The sequence below is a fragment of the Vicugna pacos genome, chromosome 19, assembly GCF_048564905.1.
Source record: "Vicugna pacos chromosome 19, VicPac4, whole genome shotgun sequence".
NCBI lineage: Eukaryota > Metazoa > Chordata > Mammalia > Artiodactyla > Camelidae > Vicugna > Vicugna pacos.
In genome coordinates this window covers 23,067,814-23,087,040 of record NC_133005.1, presented here as the reverse complement: position 1 = coordinate 23,087,040, position 19,227 = coordinate 23,067,814, and the positions used below count along the sequence as shown (strand labels likewise).

At 56.6% G+C, this 19,227-nt stretch overlaps 1 protein-coding gene across 1 annotated transcript in view; it reads right to left on the bottom strand.

The window, feature by feature from the left end:
• Window positions 1-19,227, bottom strand: part of LOC140687509 (uncharacterized) — a 92,579-nt gene that overhangs the window by 13,698 nt on the left and 59,654 nt on the right. Inside the window, exons 67-91 of the mRNA XM_072944640.1 lie at window positions 18,588-18,726; window positions 18,091-18,149; window positions 17,052-17,190; window positions 16,555-16,613; window positions 15,516-15,654; window positions 15,019-15,077; window positions 13,980-14,118; window positions 13,483-13,541; window positions 12,444-12,582; window positions 11,947-12,005; window positions 10,908-11,046; window positions 10,411-10,469; window positions 9,372-9,510; window positions 8,875-8,933; window positions 7,836-7,974; window positions 7,339-7,397; window positions 6,300-6,438; window positions 5,803-5,861; window positions 4,764-4,902; window positions 4,267-4,325; window positions 3,228-3,366; window positions 2,731-2,789; window positions 1,692-1,830; window positions 1,195-1,253; window positions 156-294 (exon numbers count right to left, since the gene is read on the bottom strand). Of these exons, the coding sequence (XP_072800741.1) occupies window positions 156-294; window positions 1,195-1,253; window positions 1,692-1,830; window positions 2,731-2,789; window positions 3,228-3,366; window positions 4,267-4,325; window positions 4,764-4,902; window positions 5,803-5,861; window positions 6,300-6,438; window positions 7,339-7,397; window positions 7,836-7,974; window positions 8,875-8,933; window positions 9,372-9,510; window positions 10,411-10,469; window positions 10,908-11,046; window positions 11,947-12,005; window positions 12,444-12,582; window positions 13,483-13,541; window positions 13,980-14,118; window positions 15,019-15,077; window positions 15,516-15,654; window positions 16,555-16,613; window positions 17,052-17,190; window positions 18,091-18,149; window positions 18,588-18,726 (2,515 nt within the window). The remainder of the gene's footprint in view (window positions 1-155; window positions 295-1,194; window positions 1,254-1,691; window positions 1,831-2,730; window positions 2,790-3,227; window positions 3,367-4,266; window positions 4,326-4,763; window positions 4,903-5,802; window positions 5,862-6,299; window positions 6,439-7,338; window positions 7,398-7,835; window positions 7,975-8,874; window positions 8,934-9,371; window positions 9,511-10,410; window positions 10,470-10,907; window positions 11,047-11,946; window positions 12,006-12,443; window positions 12,583-13,482; window positions 13,542-13,979; window positions 14,119-15,018; window positions 15,078-15,515; window positions 15,655-16,554; window positions 16,614-17,051; window positions 17,191-18,090; window positions 18,150-18,587; window positions 18,727-19,227) is intronic.

The window sequence follows — 19,227 nt, the reverse complement described above, 5'->3', positions numbered from 1 at the left end:
TCCTTTGAAAGGAGGTCCTGGCCATGGGACCCAGGAACTCCTGCATCCGAAGCATGCCACCCATCTACCCATCAGCTACACCCTTCCCCGCCCCACAGTAGCCTTTAAGCACACACAGGAGAACAGTCAACCTCCGTGGATGTTCACCAACCTACCGGACTCATCAGGTTGCTCTGCCGCAAGCACAGACGGCAGGGTCTCGTCTTCGGTTGTCTCGGCTGCAGCGCCTTCGTCAGCGACGAGTGTCTCAGCACGGGTGCCGTCCCGTTCTGCTTTGGGCTCGGGCACCCCTTCCTGTAAAAACAAAGCAAAGGAACCCCACAACCCACCTTGAGAAACCATCCGACTCCTGCACTTGGCCATTCAGTCTGTCAGTTCGGTGAGGCAGCAACCAGTCACTGCCTGTGTCAAATCACAGGCATCACCCAGGCAACAGCTGGGAAGACACACGAAAGAGACATTCTGCTCCGTGTTGTTACCAGACGCAGGGACACGGGAACACCCATCAGCACGGCAAAGGGCCATTCAGCAGCCTATCGACAGCCGACGCGAACGGACAGGCAGGGCACAAAGGACAGAAGAGTCTGGGGCAGGGCTCGGCTCGGGGAACGCTGGGAAGACCGCACCGTGTCTTCAAAGGCAGGCCGAGCGCAGAGGGGGCAGGCTGAGGGACTCGAGGAGGGGCAGCTTGAGCCAAAGGACGAGGTGGGAAACGGCACGGGAAGTCACACGGAACACCGGGAACACACTTGGGTGGGAACGGAATGGGAAGACCCCACTGGCAAGACTCAGTAAACTGAGGCACCAGTCCACTCATCGAAACCGAGGAGGGCCAAAACGACAAGGCGAAGCGGGAGACCTCTGAACCCTCACCGAACTGACACGGGGAGCTATCTACATGCAGTGACTTGGACTAACCTACCAGGGAAAAGCAGTGCAAGCAAAGAATGGAGACACAGACACCGCTCTCCGTAGGGGAGCGTGGAGAACTAACACAAGTGTACTGTGCCCTGGCGAGACCGAAAGCACAGAATGACTTAGTTAGCTTGGATTACAAAAGGGGAGTCAAGAACCGCGACGGGAAATCGCAAACGTTAGGACGCAGGGGCGATGCATCCATCCGCTCATGTGCACTAGCGACCCTCGACGGCTAGGTGCTACAAGACGACGTAAGTCAAGAAAACGAGATGGTACCTCCTCGCCAGGGGTGCGTGCGTCCTCCTCCGGTCCCGAGGGGAAAGGTGACTCTTCACCTAGAGGGTGCAGTCACACAGATTATTCAGAGACAACACTGACCACTTTGACCTGCACACACACACACACAAACACGTGAAGCCTAACTCCACCCAAGAAGCTTTCCGTAAACTGACGTGGCCCAAGAGCGTTTCAGAGGACTGAGGCAGTTTCTTGAGGGAAGGCCTGCTTGTGTTGGGGGTATGTGTGGAGACAGTGGGCAGAAGGAAAACAAAACGGGAGTACTGCATGGGGTATGTGGACCTACAGCCTTGAGGCATCTTAGATTGCCATTTGGCTTCTTCCTTTGAAAGGAGGTCCTGGCCATGGGACCCAGGAACTCCTGCATCCGAAGCATGCCACCCATCTACCCATCAGCTACACCCTTCCCCGCCCCACAGTAGCCTTTAAGCACACACAGGAGAACAGTCAACCTCCGTGGATGTTCACCAACCTACCGGACTCATCAGGTTGCTCTGCCGCAAGCACAGACGGCAGGGTCTCGTCTTCGGTTGTCTCGGCTGCAGCGCCTTCGTCAGCGACGAGTGTCTCAGCACGGGTGCCGTCCCGTTCTGCTTTGGGCTCGGGCACCCCTTCCTGTAAAAACAAAGCAAAGGAACCCCACAACCCACCTTGAGAAACCATCCGACTCCTGCACTTGGCCATTCAGTCTGTCAGTTCGGTGAGGCAGCAACCAGTCACTGCCTGTGTCAAATCACAGGCATCACCCAGGCAACAGCTGGGAAGACACACGAAAGAGACATTCTGCTCCGTGTTGTTACCAGACGCAGGGACACGGGAACACCCATCAGCACGGCAAAGGGCCATTCAGCAGCCTATCGACAGCCGACGCGAACGGACAGGCAGGGCACAAAGGACAGAAGAGTCTGGGGCAGGGCTCGGCTCGGGGAACGCTGGGAAGACCGCACCGTGTCTTCAAAGGCAGGCCGAGCGCAGAGGGGGCAGGCTGAGGGACTCGAGGAGGGGCAGCTTGAGCCAAAGGACGAGGTGGGAAACGGCACGGGAAGTCACACGGAACACCGGGAACACACTTGGGTGGGAACGGAATGGGAAGACCCCACTGGCAAGACTCAGTAAACTGAGGCACCAGTCCACTCATCGAAACCGAGGAGGGCCAAAACGACAAGGCGAAGCGGGAGACCTCTGAACCCTCACCGAACTGACACGGGGAGCTATCTACATGCAGTGACTTGGACTAACCTACCAGGGAAAAGCAGTGCAAGCAAAGAATGGAGACACAGACACCGCTCTCCGTAGGGGAGCGTGGAGAACTAACACAAGTGTACTGTGCCCTGGCGAGACCGAAAGCACAGAATGACTTAGTTAGCTTGGATTACAAAAGGGGAGTCAAGAACCGCGACGGGAAATCGCAAACGTTAGGACGCAGGGGCGATGCATCCATCCGCTCATGTGCACTAGCGACCCTCGACGGCTAGGTGCTACAAGACGACGTAAGTCAAGAAAACGAGATGGTACCTCCTCGCCAGGGGTGCGTGCGTCCTCCTCCGGTCCCGAGGGGAAAGGTGACTCTTCACCTAGAGGGTGCAGTCACACAGATTATTCAGAGACAACACTGACCACTTTGACCTGCACACACACACACACAAACACGTGAAGCCTAACTCCACCCAAGAAGCTTTCCGTAAACTGACGTGGCCCAAGAGCGTTTCAGAGGACTGAGGCAGTTTCTTGAGGGAAGGCCTGCTTGTGTTGGGGGTATGTGTGGAGACAGTGGGCAGAAGGAAAACAAAACGGGAGTACTGCATGGGGTATGTGGACCTACAGCCTTGAGGTATCTTAGATTGCCATTTGGCTTCTTCCTTTGAAAGGAGGTCCTGGCCATGGGACCCAGGAACTCCTGCATCCGAAGCATGCCACCCATCTACCCATCAGCTACACCCTTCCCCGCCCCACAGTAGCCTTTAAGCACACACAGGAGAACAGTCAACCTCCGTGGATGTTCACCAACCTACCGGACTCATCAGGTTGCTCTGCCGCAAGCACAGACGGCAGGGTCTCGTCTTCGGTTGTCTCGGCTGCAGCGCCTTCGTCAGCGACGAGTGTCTCAGCACGGGTGCCGTCCCGTTCTGCTTTGGGCTCGGGCACCCCTTCCTGTAAAAACAAAGCAAAGGAACCCCACAACCCACCTTGAGAAACCATCCGACTCCTGCACTTGGCCATTCAGTCTGTCAGTTCGGTGAGGCAGCAACCAGTCACTGCCTGTGTCAAATCACAGGCATCACCCAGGCAACAGCTGGGAAGACACACGAAAGAGACATTCTGCTCCGTGTTGTTACCAGACGCAGGGACACGGGAACACCCATCAGCACGGCAAAGGGCCATTCAGCAGCCTATCGACAGCCGACGCGAACGGACAGGCAGGGCACAAAGGACAGAAGAGTCTGGGGCAGGGCTCGGCTCGGGGAACGCTGGGAAGACCGCACCGTGTCTTCAAAGGCAGGCCGAGCGCAGAGGGGGCAGGCTGAGGGACTCGAGGAGGGGCAGCTTGAGCCAAAGGACGAGGTGGGAAACGGCACGGGAATTCACACGGAACACCGGGAACACACTTGGGTGGGAACGGAATGGGAAGACCCCACTGGCAAGACTCAGTAAACTGAGGCACCAGTCCACTCATCGAAACCGAGGAGGGCCAAAACGACAAGGCGAAGCGGGAGACCTCTGAACCCTCACCGAACTGACACGGGGAGCTATCTACATGCAGTGACTTGGACTAACCTACCAGGGAAAAGCAGTGCAAGCAAAGAATGGAGACACAGACACCGCTCTCCGTAGGGGAGCGTGGAGAACTAACACAAGTGTACTGTGCCCTGGCGAGACCGAAAGCACAGAATGACTTAGTTAGCTTGGATTACAAAAGGGGAGTCAAGAACCGCGACGGGAAATCGCAAACGTTAGGACGCAGGGGCGATGCATCCATCCGCTCATGTGCACTAGCGACCCTCGACGGCTAGGTGCTACAAGACGACGTAAGTCAAGAAAACGAGATGGTACCTCCTCGCCAGGGGTGCGTGCGTCCTCCTCCGGTCCCGAGGGGAAAGGTGACTCTTCACCTAGAGGGTGCAGTCACACAGATTATTCAGAGACAACACTGACCACTTTGACCTGCACACACACACACACAAACACGTGAAGCCTAACTCCACCCAAGAAGCTTTCCGTAAACTGACGTGGCCCAAGAGCGTTTCAGAGGACTGAGGCAGTTTCTTGAGGGAAGGCCTGCTTGTGTTGGGGGTATGTGTGGAGACAGTGGGCAGAAGGAAAACAAAACGGGAGTACTGCATGGGGTATGTGGACCTACAGCCTTGAGGTATCTTAGATTGCCATTTGGCTTCTTCCTTTGAAAGGAGGTCCTGGCCATGGGACCCAGGAACTCCTGCATCCGAAGCATGCCACCCATCTACCCATCAGCTACACCCTTCCCCGCCCCACAGTAGCCTTTAAGCACACACAGGAGAACAGTCAACCTCCGTGGATGTTCACCAACCTACCGGACTCATCAGGTTGCTCTGCCGCAAGCACAGACGGCAGGGTCTCGTCTTCGGTTGTCTCGGCTGCAGCGCCTTCGTCAGCGACGAGTGTCTCAGCACGGGTGCCGTCCCGTTCTGCTTTGGGCTCGGGCACCCCTTCCTGTAAAAACAAAGCAAAGGAACCCCACAACCCACCTTGAGAAACCATCCGACTCCTGCACTTGGCCATTCAGTCTGTCAGTTCGGTGAGGCAGCAACCAGTCACTGCCTGTGTCAAATCACAGGCATCACCCAGGCAACAGCTGGGAAGACACACGAAAGAGACATTCTGCTCCGTGTTGTTACCAGACGCAGGGACACGGGAACACCCATCAGCACGGCAAAGGGCCATTCAGCAGCCTATCGACAGCCGACGCGAACGGACAGGCAGGGCACAAAGGACAGAAGAGTCTGGGGCAGGGCTCGGCTCGGGGAACGCTGGGAAGACCGCACCGTGTCTTCAAAGGCAGGCCGAGCGCAGAGGGGGCAGGCTGAGGGACTCGAGGAGGGGCAGCTTGAGCCAAAGGACGAGGTGGGAAACGGCACGGGAAGTCACACGGAACACCGGGAACACACTTGGGTGGGAACGGAATGGGAAGACCCCACTGGCAAGACTCAGTAAACTGAGGCACCAGTCCACTCATCGAAACCGAGGAGGGCCAAAACGACAAGGCGAAGCGGGAGACCTCTGAACCCTCACCGAACTGACACGGGGAGCTATCTACATGCAGTGACTTGGACTAACCTACCAGGGAAAAGCAGTGCAAGCAAAGAATGGAGACACAGACACCGCTCTCCGTAGGGGAGCGTGGAGAACTAACACAAGTGTACTGTGCCCTGGCGAGACCGAAAGCACAGAATGACTTAGTTAGCTTGGATTACAAAAGGGGAGTCAAGAACCGCGACGGGAAATCGCAAACGTTAGGACGCAGGGGCGATGCATCCATCCGCTCATGTGCACTAGCGACCCTCGACGGCTAGGTGCTACAAGACGACGTAAGTCAAGAAAACGAGATGGTACCTCCTCGCCAGGGGTGCGTGCGTCCTCCTCCGGTCCCGAGGGGAAAGGTGACTCTTCACCTAGAGGGTGCAGTCACACAGATTATTCAGAGACAACACTGACCACTTTGACCTGCACACACACACACACAAACACGTGAAGCCTAACTCCACCCAAGAAGCTTTCCGTAAACTGACGTGGCCCAAGAGCGTTTCAGAGGACTGAGGCAGTTTCTTGAGGGAAGGCCTGCTTGTGTTGGGGGTATGTGTGGAGACAGTGGGCAGAAGGAAAACAAAACGGGAGTACTGCATGGGGTATGTGGACCTACAGCCTTGAGGTATCTTAGATTGCCATTTGGCTTCTTCCTTTGAAAGGAGGTCCTGGCCATGGGACCCAGGAACTCCTGCATCCGAAGCATGCCACCCATCTACCCATCAGCTACACCCTTCCCCGCCCCACAGTAGCCTTTAAGCACACACAGGAGAACAGTCAACCTCCGTGGATGTTCACCAACCTACCGGACTCATCAGGTTGCTCTGCCGCAAGCACAGACGGCAGGGTCTCGTCTTCGGTTGTCTCGGCTGCAGCGCCTTCGTCAGCGACGAGTGTCTCAGCACGGGTGCCGTCCCGTTCTGCTTTGGGCTCGGGCACCCCTTCCTGTAAAAACAAAGCAAAGGAACCCCACAACCCACCTTGAGAAACCATCCGACTCCTGCACTTGGCCATTCAGTCTGTCAGTTCGGTGAGGCAGCAACCAGTCACTGCCTGTGTCAAATCACAGGCATCACCCAGGCAACAGCTGGGAAGACACACGAAAGAGACATTCTGCTCCGTGTTGTTACCAGACGCAGGGACACGGGAACACCCATCAGCACGGCAAAGGGCCATTCAGCAGCCTATCGACAGCCGACGCGAACGGACAGGCAGGGCACAAAGGACAGAAGAGTCTGGGGCAGGGCTCGGCTCGGGGAACGCTGGGAAGACCGCACCGTGTCTTCAAAGGCAGGCCGAGCGCAGAGGGGGCAGGCTGAGGGACTCGAGGAGGGGCAGCTTGAGCCAAAGGACGAGGTGGGAAACGGCACGGGAAGTCACACGGAACACCGGGAACACACTTGGGTGGGAACGGAATGGGAAGACCCCACTGGCAAGACTCAGTAAACTGAGGCACCAGTCCACTCATCGAAACCGAGGAGGGCCAAAACGACAAGGCGAAGCGGGAGACCTCTGAACCCTCACCGAACTGACACGGGGAGCTATCTACATGCAGTGACTTGGACTAACCTACCAGGGAAAAGCAGTGCAAGCAAAGAATGGAGACACAGACACCGCTCTCCGTAGGGGAGCGTGGAGAACTAACACAAGTGTACTGTGCCCTGGCGAGACCGAAAGCACAGAATGACTTAGTTAGCTTGGATTACAAAAGGGGAGTCAAGAACCGCGACGGGAAATCGCAAACGTTAGGACGCAGGGGCGATGCATCCATCCGCTCATGTGCACTAGCGACCCTCGACGGCTAGGTGCTACAAGACGACGTAAGTCAAGAAAACGAGATGGTACCTCCTCGCCAGGGGTGCGTGCGTCCTCCTCCGGTCCCGAGGGGAAAGGTGACTCTTCACCTAGAGGGTGCAGTCACACAGATTATTCAGAGACAACACTGACCACTTTGACCTGCACACACACACACACAAACACGTGAAGCCTAACTCCACCCAAGAAGCTTTCCGTAAACTGACGTGGCCCAAGAGCGTTTCAGAGGACTGAGGCAGTTTCTTGAGGGAAGGCCTGCTTGTGTTGGGGGTATGTGTGGAGACAGTGGGCAGAAGGAAAACAAAACGGGAGTACTGCATGGGGTATGTGGACCTACAGCCTTGAGGCATCTTAGATTGCCATTTGGCTTCTTCCTTTGAAAGGAGGTCCTGGCCATGGGACCCAGGAACTCCTGCATCCGAAGCATGCCACCCATCTACCCATCAGCTACACCCTTCCCCGCCCCACAGTAGCCTTTAAGCACACACAGGAGAACAGTCAACCTCCGTGGATGTTCACCAACCTACCGGACTCATCAGGTTGCTCTGCCGCAAGCACAGACGGCAGGGTCTCGTCTTCGGTTGTCTCGGCTGCAGCGCCTTCGTCAGCGACGAGTGTCTCAGCACGGGTGCCGTCCCGTTCTGCTTTGGGCTCGGGCACCCCTTCCTGTAAAAACAAAGCAAAGGAACCCCACAACCCACCTTGAGAAACCATCCGACTCCTGCACTTGGCCATTCAGTCTGTCAGTTCGGTGAGGCAGCAACCAGTCACTGCCTGTGTCAAATCACAGGCATCACCCAGGCAACAGCTGGGAAGACACACGAAAGAGACATTCTGCTCCGTGTTGTTACCAGACGCAGGGACACGGGAACACCCATCAGCACGGCAAAGGGCCATTCAGCAGCCTATCGACAGCCGACGCGAACGGACAGGCAGGGCACAAAGGACAGAAGAGTCTGGGGCAGGGCTCGGCTCGGGGAACGCTGGGAAGACCGCACCGTGTCTTCAAAGGCAGGCCGAGCGCAGAGGGGGCAGGCTGAGGGACTCGAGGAGGGGCAGCTTGAGCCAAAGGACGAGGTGGGAAACGGCACGGGAAGTCACACGGAACACCGGGAACACACTTGGGTGGGAACGGAATGGGAAGACCCCACTGGCAAGACTCAGTAAACTGAGGCACCAGTCCACTCATCGAAACCGAGGAGGGCCAAAACGACAAGGCGAAGCGGGAGACCTCTGAACCCTCACCGAACTGACACGGGGAGCTATCTACATGCAGTGACTTGGACTAACCTACCAGGGAAAAGCAGTGCAAGCAAAGAATGGAGACACAGACACCGCTCTCCGTAGGGGAGCGTGGAGAACTAACACAAGTGTACTGTGCCCTGGCGAGACCGAAAGCACAGAATGACTTAGTTAGCTTGGATTACAAAAGGGGAGTCAAGAACCGCGACGGGAAATCGCAAACGTTAGGACGCAGGGGCGATGCATCCATCCGCTCATGTGCACTAGCGACCCTCGACGGCTAGGTGCTACAAGACGACGTAAGTCAAGAAAACGAGATGGTACCTCCTCGCCAGGGGTGCGTGCGTCCTCCTCCGGTCCCGAGGGGAAAGGTGACTCTTCACCTAGAGGGTGCAGTCACACAGATTATTCAGAGACAACACTGACCACTTTGACCTGCACACACACACACACAAACACGTGAAGCCTAACTCCACCCAAGAAGCTTTCCGTAAACTGACGTGGCCCAAGAGCGTTTCAGAGGACTGAGGCAGTTTCTTGAGGGAAGGCCTGCTTGTGTTGGGGGTATGTGTGGAGACAGTGGGCAGAAGGAAAACAAAACGGGAGTACTGCATGGGGTATGTGGACCTACAGCCTTGAGGCATCTTAGATTGCCATTTGGCTTCTTCCTTTGAAAGGAGGTCCTGGCCATGGGACCCAGGAACTCCTGCATCCGAAGCATGCCACCCATCTACCCATCAGCTACACCCTTCCCCGCCCCACAGTAGCCTTTAAGCACACACAGGAGAACAGTCAACCTCCGTGGATGTTCACCAACCTACCGGACTCATCAGGTTGCTCTGCCGCAAGCACAGACGGCAGGGTCTCGTCTTCGGTTGTCTCGGCTGCAGCGCCTTCGTCAGCGACGAGTGTCTCAGCACGGGTGCCGTCCCGTTCTGCTTTGGGCTCGGGCACCCCTTCCTGTAAAAACAAAGCAAAGGAACCCCACAACCCACCTTGAGAAACCATCCGACTCCTGCACTTGGCCATTCAGTCTGTCAGTTCGGTGAGGCAGCAACCAGTCACTGCCTGTGTCAAATCACAGGCATCACCCAGGCAACAGCTGGGAAGACACACGAAAGAGACATTCTGCTCCGTGTTGTTACCAGACGCAGGGACACGGGAACACCCATCAGCACGGCAAAGGGCCATTCAGCAGCCTATCGACAGCCGACGCGAACGGACAGGCAGGGCACAAAGGACAGAAGAGTCTGGGGCAGGGCTCGGCTCGGGGAACGCTGGGAAGACCGCACCGTGTCTTCAAAGGCAGGCCGAGCGCAGAGGGGGCAGGCTGAGGGACTCGAGGAGGGGCAGCTTGAGCCAAAGGACGAGGTGGGAAACGGCACGGGAAGTCACACGGAACACCGGGAACACACTTGGGTGGGAACGGAATGGGAAGACCCCACTGGCAAGACTCAGTAAACTGAGGCACCAGTCCACTCATCGAAACCGAGGAGGGCCAAAACGACAAGGCGAAGCGGGAGACCTCTGAACCCTCACCGAACTGACACGGGGAGCTATCTACATGCAGTGACTTGGACTAACCTACCAGGGAAAAGCAGTGCAAGCAAAGAATGGAGACACAGACACCGCTCTCCGTAGGGGAGCGTGGAGAACTAACACAAGTGTACTGTGCCCTGGCGAGACCGAAAGCACAGAATGACTTAGTTAGCTTGGATTACAAAAGGGGAGTCAAGAACCGCGACGGGAAATCGCAAACGTTAGGACGCAGGGGCGATGCATCCATCCGCTCATGTGCACTAGCGACCCTCGACGGCTAGGTGCTACAAGACGACGTAAGTCAAGAAAACGAGATGGTACCTCCTCGCCAGGGGTGCGTGCGTCCTCCTCCGGTCCCGAGGGGAAAGGTGACTCTTCACCTAGAGGGTGCAGTCACACAGATTATTCAGAGACAACACTGACCACTTTGACCTGCACACACACACACACAAACACGTGAAGCCTAACTCCACCCAAGAAGCTTTCCGTAAACTGACGTGGCCCAAGAGCGTTTCAGAGGACTGAGGCAGTTTCTTGAGGGAAGGCCTGCTTGTGTTGGGGGTATGTGTGGAGACAGTGGGCAGAAGGAAAACAAAACGGGAGTACTGCATGGGGTATGTGGACCTACAGCCTTGAGGTATCTTAGATTGCCATTTGGCTTCTTCCTTTGAAAGGAGGTCCTGGCCATGGGACCCAGGAACTCCTGCATCCGAAGCATGCCACCCATCTACCCATCAGCTACACCCTTCCCCGCCCCACAGTAGCCTTTAAGCACACACAGGAGAACAGTCAACCTCCGTGGATGTTCACCAACCTACCGGACTCATCAGGTTGCTCTGCCGCAAGCACAGACGGCAGGGTCTCGTCTTCGGTTGTCTCGGCTGCAGCGCCTTCGTCAGCGACGAGTGTCTCAGCACGGGTGCCGTCCCGTTCTGCTTTGGGCTCGGGCACCCCTTCCTGTAAAAACAAAGCAAAGGAACCCCACAACCCACCTTGAGAAACCATCCGACTCCTGCACTTGGCCATTCAGTCTGTCAGTTCGGTGAGGCAGCAACCAGTCACTGCCTGTGTCAAATCACAGGCATCACCCAGGCAACAGCTGGGAAGACACACGAAAGAGACATTCTGCTCCGTGTTGTTACCAGACGCAGGGACACGGGAACACCCATCAGCACGGCAAAGGGCCATTCAGCAGCCTATCGACAGCCGACGCGAACGGACAGGCAGGGCACAAAGGACAGAAGAGTCTGGGGCAGGGCTCGGCTCGGGGAACGCTGGGAAGACCGCACCGTGTCTTCAAAGGCAGGCCGAGCGCAGAGGGGGCAGGCTGAGGGACTCGAGGAGGGGCAGCTTGAGCCAAAGGACGAGGTGGGAAACGGCACGGGAAGTCACACGGAACACCGGGAACACACTTGGGTGGGAACGGAATGGGAAGACCCCACTGGCAAGACTCAGTAAACTGAGGCACCAGTCCACTCATCGAAACCGAGGAGGGCCAAAACGACAAGGCGAAGCGGGAGACCTCTGAACCCTCACCGAACTGACACGGGGAGCTATCTACATGCAGTGACTTGGACTAACCTACCAGGGAAAAGCAGTGCAAGCAAAGAATGGAGACACAGACACCGCTCTCCGTAGGGGAGCGTGGAGAACTAACACAAGTGTACTGTGCCCTGGCGAGACCGAAAGCACAGAATGACTTAGTTAGCTTGGATTACAAAAGGGGAGTCAAGAACCGCGACGGGAAATCGCAAACGTTAGGACGCAGGGGCGATGCATCCATCCGCTCATGTGCACTAGCGACCCTCGACGGCTAGGTGCTACAAGACGACGTAAGTCAAGAAAACGAGATGGTACCTCCTCGCCAGGGGTGCGTGCGTCCTCCTCCGGTCCCGAGGGGAAAGGTGACTCTTCACCTAGAGGGTGCAGTCACACAGATTATTCAGAGACAACACTGACCACTTTGACCTGCACACACACACACACAAACACGTGAAGCCTAACTCCACCCAAGAAGCTTTCCGTAAACTGACGTGGCCCAAGAGCGTTTCAGAGGACTGAGGCAGTTTCTTGAGGGAAGGCCTGCTTGTGTTGGGGGTATGTGTGGAGACAGTGGGCAGAAGGAAAACAAAACGGGAGTACTGCATGGGGTATGTGGACCTACAGCCTTGAGGTATCTTAGATTGCCATTTGGCTTCTTCCTTTGAAAGGAGGTCCTGGCCATGGGACCCAGGAACTCCTGCATCCGAAGCATGCCACCCATCTACCCATCAGCTACACCCTTCCCCGCCCCACAGTAGCCTTTAAGCACACACAGGAGAACAGTCAACCTCCGTGGATGTTCACCAACCTACCGGACTCATCAGGTTGCTCTGCCGCAAGCACAGACGGCAGGGTCTCGTCTTCGGTTGTCTCGGCTGCAGCGCCTTCGTCAGCGACGAGTGTCTCAGCACGGGTGCCGTCCCGTTCTGCTTTGGGCTCGGGCACCCCTTCCTGTAAAAACAAAGCAAAGGAACCCCACAACCCACCTTGAGAAACCATCCGACTCCTGCACTTGGCCATTCAGTCTGTCAGTTCGGTGAGGCAGCAACCAGTCACTGCCTGTGTCAAATCACAGGCATCACCCAGGCAACAGCTGGGAAGACACACGAAAGAGACATTCTGCTCCGTGTTGTTACCAGACGCAGGGACACGGGAACACCCATCAGCACGGCAAAGGGCCATTCAGCAGCCTATCGACAGCCGACGCGAACGGACAGGCAGGGCACAAAGGACAGAAGAGTCTGGGGCAGGGCTCGGCTCGGGGAACGCTGGGAAGACCGCACCGTGTCTTCAAAGGCAGGCCGAGCGCAGAGGGGGCAGGCTGAGGGACTCGAGGAGGGGCAGCTTGAGCCAAAGGACGAGGTGGGAAACGGCACGGGAAGTCACACGGAACACCGGGAACACACTTGGGTGGGAACGGAATGGGAAGACCCCACTGGCAAGACTCAGTAAACTGAGGCACCAGTCCACTCATCGAAACCGAGGAGGGCCAAAACGACAAGGCGAAGCGGGAGACCTCTGAACCCTCACCGAACTGACACGGGGAGCTATCTACATGCAGTGACTTGGACTAACCTACCAGGGAAAAGCAGTGCAAGCAAAGAATGGAGACACAGACACCGCTCTCCGTAGGGGAGCGTGGAGAACTAACACAAGTGTACTGTGCCCTGGCGAGACCGAAAGCACAGAATGACTTAGTTAGCTTGGATTACAAAAGGGGAGTCAAGAACCGCGACGGGAAATCGCAAACGTTAGGACGCAGGGGCGATGCATCCATCCGCTCATGTGCACTAGCGACCCTCGACGGCTAGGTGCTACAAGACGACGTAAGTCAAGAAAACGAGATGGTACCTCCTCGCCAGGGGTGCGTGCGTCCTCCTCCGGTCCCGAGGGGAAAGGTGACTCTTCACCTAGAGGGTGCAGTCACACAGATTATTCAGAGACAACACTGACCACTTTGACCTGCACACACACACACACAAACACGTGAAGCCTAACTCCACCCAAGAAGCTTTCCGTAAACTGACGTGGCCCAAGAGCGTTTCAGAGGACTGAGGCAGTTTCTTGAGGGAAGGCCTGCTTGTGTTGGGGGTATGTGTGGAGACAGTGGGCAGAAGGAAAACAAAACGGGAGTACTGCATGGGGTATGTGGACCTACAGCCTTGAGGTATCTTAGATTGCCATTTGGCTTCTTCCTTTGAAAGGAGGTCCTGGCCATGGGACCCAGGAACTCCTGCATCCGAAGCATGCCACCCATCTACCCATCAGCTACACCCTTCCCCGCCCCACAGTAGCCTTTAAGCACACACAGGAGAACAGTCAACCTCCGTGGATGTTCACCAACCTACCGGACTCATCAGGTTGCTCTGCCGCAAGCACAGACGGCAGGGTCTCGTCTTCGGTTGTCTCGGCTGCAGCGCCTTCGTCAGCGACGAGTGTCTCAGCACGGGTGCCGTCCCGTTCTGCTTTGGGCTCGGGCACCCCTTCCTGTAAAAACAAAGCAAAGGAACCCCACAACCCACCTTGAGAAACCATCCGACTCCTGCACTTGGCCATTCAGTCTGTCAGTTCGGTGAGGCAGCAACCAGTCACTGCCTGTGTCAAATCACAGGCATCACCCAGGCAACAGCTGGGAAGACACACGAAAGAGACATTCTGCTCCGTGTTGTTACCAGACGCAGGGACACGGGAACACCCATCAGCACGGCAAAGGGCCATTCAGCAGCCTATCGACAGCCGACGCGAACGGACAGGCAGGGCACAAAGGACAGAAGAGTCTGGGGCAGGGCTCGGCTCGGGGAACGCTGGGAAGACCGCACCGTGTCTTCAAAGGCAGGCCGAGCGCAGAGGGGGCAGGCTGAGGGACTCGAGGAGGGGCAGCTTGAGCCAAAGGACGAGGTGGGAAACGGCACGGGAAGTCACACGGAACACCGGGAACACACTTGGGTGGGAACGGAATGGGAAGACCCCACTGGCAAGACTCAGTAAACTGAGGCACCAGTCCACTCATCGAAACCGAGGAGGGCCAAAACGACAAGGCGAAGCGGGAGACCTCTGAACCCTCACCGAACTGACACGGGGAGCTATCTACATGCAGTGACTTGGACTAACCTACCAGGGAAAAGCAGTGCAAGCAAAGAATGGAGACACAGACACCGCTCTCTGTAGGGGAGCGTGGAGAACTAACACAAGTGTACTGTGCCCTGGCGAGACCGAAAGCACAGAATGACTTAGTTAGCTTGGATTACAAAAGGGGAGTCAAGAACCGCGACGGGAAATCGCAAACGTTAGGACGCAGGGGCGATGCATCCATCCGCTCATGTGCACTAGCGACCCTCGACGGCTAGGTGCTACAAGACGACGTAAGTCAAGAAAACGAGATGGTACCTCCTCGCCAGGGGTGCGTGCGTCCTCCTCCGGTCCCGAGGGGAAAGGTGACTCTTCACCTAGAGGGTGCAGTCACACAGATTATTCAGAGACAACACTGACCACTTTGACCTGCACACACACACACACAAACACGTGAAGCCTAACTCCACCCAAGAAGCTTTCCGTAAACTGACGTGGCCCAAGAGCGTTTCAGAGGACTGAGGCAGTTTCTTGAGGGAAGGCCTGCTTGTGTTGGGGGTATGTGTGGAGACAGTGGGCAGAAGGAAAACAAAACGGGAGTACTGCATGGGGTATGTGGACCTACAGCCTTGAGGTATCTTAGATTGCCATTTGGCTTCTTCCTTTGAAAGGAGGTCCTGGCCATGGGACCCAGGAACTCCTGCATCCGAAGCATGCCACCCATCTACCCATCAGCTACACCCTTCCCCGCCCCACAGTAGCCTTTAAGCACACACAGGAGAACAGTCAACCTCCGTGGATGTTCACCAACCTACCGGACTCATCAGGTTGCTCTGCCGCAAGCACAGACGGCAGGGTCTCGTCTTCGGTTGTCTCGGCTGCAGCGCCTTCGTCAGCGACGAGTGTCTCAGCACGGGTGCCGTCCCGTTCTGCTTTGGGCTCGGGCACCCCTTCCTGTAAAAACAAAGCAAAGGAACCCCACAACCCACCTTGAGAAACCATCCGACTCCTGCACTTGGCCATTCAGTCTGTCAGTTCGGTGAGGCAGCAACCAGTCACTGCCTGTGTCAAATCACAGGCATCACCCAGGCAACAGCTGGGAAGACACACGAAAGAGACATTCTGCTCCGTGTTGTTACCAGACGCAGGGACACGGGAACACCCATCAGCACGGCAAAGGGCCATTCAGCAGCCTATCGACAGCCGACGCGAACGGACAGGCAGGGCACAAAGGACAGAAGAGTCTGGGGCAGGGCTCGGCTCGGGGAACGCTGGGAAGACCGCACCGTGTCTTCAAAGGCAGGCCGAGCGCAGAGGGGGCAGGCTGAGGGACTCGAGGAGGGGCAGCTTGAGCCAAAGGACGAGGTGGGAAACGGCACGGGAAGTCACACGGAACACCGGGAACACACTTGGGTGGGAACGGAATGGGAAGACCCCACTGGCAAGACTCAGTAAACTGAGGCACCAGTCCACTCATCGAAACCGAGGAGGGCCAAAACGACAAGGCGAAGCGGGAGACCTCTGAACCCTCACCGAACTGACACGGGGAGCTATCTACATGCAGTGACTTGGACTAACCTACCAGGGAAAAGCAGTGCAAGCAAAGAATGGAGACACAGACACCGCTCTCCGTAGGGGAGCGTGGAGAACTAACACAAGTGTACTGTGCCCTGGCGAGACCGAAAGCACAGAATGACTTAGTTAGCTTGGATTACAAAAGGGGAGTCAAGAACCGCGACGGGAAATCGCAAACGTTAGGACGCAGGGGCGATGCATCCATCCGCTCATGTGCACTAGCGACCCTCGACGGCTAGGTGCTACAAGACGACGTAAGTCAAGAAAACGAGATGGTACCTCCTCGCCAGGGGTGCGTGCGTCCTCCTCCGGTCCCGAGGGGAAAGGTGACTCTTCACCTAGAGGGTGCAGTCACACAGATTATTCAGAGACAACACTGACCACTTTGACCTGCACACACACACACACAAACACGTGAAGCCTAACTCCACCCAAGAAGCTTTCCGTAAACTGACGTGGCCCAAGAGCGTTTCAGAGGACTGAGGCAGTTTCTTGAGGGAAGGCCTGCTTGTGTTGGGGGTATGTGTGGAGACAGTGGGCAGAAGGAAAACAAAACGGGAGTACTGCATGGGGTATGTGGACCTACAGCCTTGAGGTATCTTAGATTGCCATTTGGCTTCTTCCTTTGAAAGGAGGTCCTGGCCATGGGACCCAGGAACTCCTGCATCCGAAGCATGCCACCCATCTACCCATCAGCTACACCCTTCCCCGCCCCACAGTAGCCTTTAAGCACACACAGGAGAACAGTCAACCTCCGTGGATGTTCACCAACCTACCGGACTCATCAGGTTGCTCTGCCGCAAGCACAGACGGCAGGGTCTCGTCTTCGGTTGTCTCGGCTGCAGCGCCTTCGTCAGCGACGAGTGTCTCAGCACGGGTGCCGTCCCGTTCTGCTTTGGGCTCGGGCACCCCTTCCTGTAAAAACAAAGCAAAGGAACCCCACAACCCACCTTGAGAAACCATCCGACTCCTGCACTTGGCCATTCAGTCTGTCAGTTCGGTGAGGCAGCAACCAGTCACTGCCTGTGTCAAATCACAGGCATCACCCAGGCAACAGCTGGGAAGACACACGAAAGAGACATTCTGCTCCGTGTTGTTACCAGACGCAGGGACACGGGAACACCCATCAGCACGGCAAAGGGCCATTCAGCAGCCTATCGACAGCCGACGCGAACGGACAGGCAGGGCACAAAGGACAGAAGAGTCTGGGGCAGGGCTCGGCTCGGGGAACGCTGGGAAGACCGCACCGTGTCTTCAAAGGCAGGCCGAGCGCAGAGGGGGCAGGCTGAGGGACTCGAGGAGGGGCAGCTTGAGCCAAAGGACGAGGTGGGAAACGGCACGGGAAGTCACACGGAACACCGGGAACACACTTGGGTGGGAACGGAATGGGAAGACCCCACTGGCAAGACTCAGTAAACTGAGGCACCAGTCCACTCATCGAAACCGAGGAGGGCCAAAACGACAAGGCGAAGCGGGAGACCTCTGAACCCTCACCGAACTGACACGGGGAGCTATCTACATGCAGTGACTTGGACTAACCTACCAGGGAAAAGCAGTGCAAGCAAAGAATGGAGACACAGACACCGCTCTCCGTAGGGGAGCGTGGAGAACTAACACAAGTGTACTGTGCCCTGGCGAGACCGAAAGCACAGAATGACTTAGTTAGCTTGGATTACAAAAGGGGAGTCAAGAACCGCGACGGGAAATCGCAAACGTTAGGACGCAGGGGCGATGCATCCATCCGCTCATGTGCACTAGCGACCCTCGACGGCTAGGTGCTACAAGACGACGTAAGTCAAGAAAACGAGATGGTACCTCCTCGCCAGGGGTGCGTGCGTCCTCCTCCGGTCCCGAGGGGAAAGGTGACTCTTCACCTAGAGGGTGCAGTCACACAGATTATTCAGAGACAACACTGACCACTTTGACCTGCACACACACACACACAAACACGTGAAGCCTAACTCCACCCAAGAAGCTTTCCGTAAACTGACGTGGCCCAAGAGCGTTTCAGAGGACTGAGGCAGTTTCTTGAGGGAAGGCCTGCTTGTGTTGGGGGTATGTGTGGAGACAGTGGGCAGAAGGAAAACAAAACGGGAGTACTGCATGGGGTATGTGGACCTACAGCCTTGAGGTATCTTAGATTGCCATTTGGCTTCTTCCTTTGAAAGGAGGTCCTGGCCATGGGACCCAGGAACTCCTGCATCCGAAGCATGCCACCCATCTACCCATCAGCTACACCCTTCCCCGCCCCACAGTAGCCTTTAAGCACACACAGGAGAACAGTCAACCTCCGTGGATGTTCACCAACCTACCGGACTCATCAGGTTGCTCTGCCGCAAGCACAGACGGCAGGGTCTCGTCTTCGGTTGTCTCGGCTGCAGCGCCTTCGTCAGCGACGAGTGTCTCAGCACGGGTGCCGTCCCGTTCTGCTTTGGGCTCGGGCACCCCTTCCTGTAAAAACAAAGCAAAGGAACCCCACAACCCACCTTGAGAAACCATCCGACTCCTGCACTTGGCCATTCAGTCTGTCAGTTCGGTGAGGCAGCAACCAGTCACTGCCTGTGTCAAATCACAGGCATCACCCAGGCAACAGCTGGGAAGACACACGAAAGAGACATTCTGCTCCGTGTTGTTACCAGACGCAGGGACACGGGAACACCCATCAGCACGGCAAAGGGCCATTCAGCAGCCTATCGACAGCCGACGCGAACGGACAGGCAGGGCACAAAGGACAGAAGAGTCTGGGGCAGGGCTCGGCTCGGGGAACGCTGGGAAGACCGCACCGTGTCTTCAAAGGCAGGCCGAGCGCAGAGGGGGCAGGCTGAGGGACTCGAGGAGGGGCAGCTTGAGCCAAAGGACGAGGTGGGAAACGGCACGGGAAGTCACACGGAACACCGGGAACACACTTGGGTGGGAACGGAATGGGAAGACCCCACTGGCAAGACTCAGTAA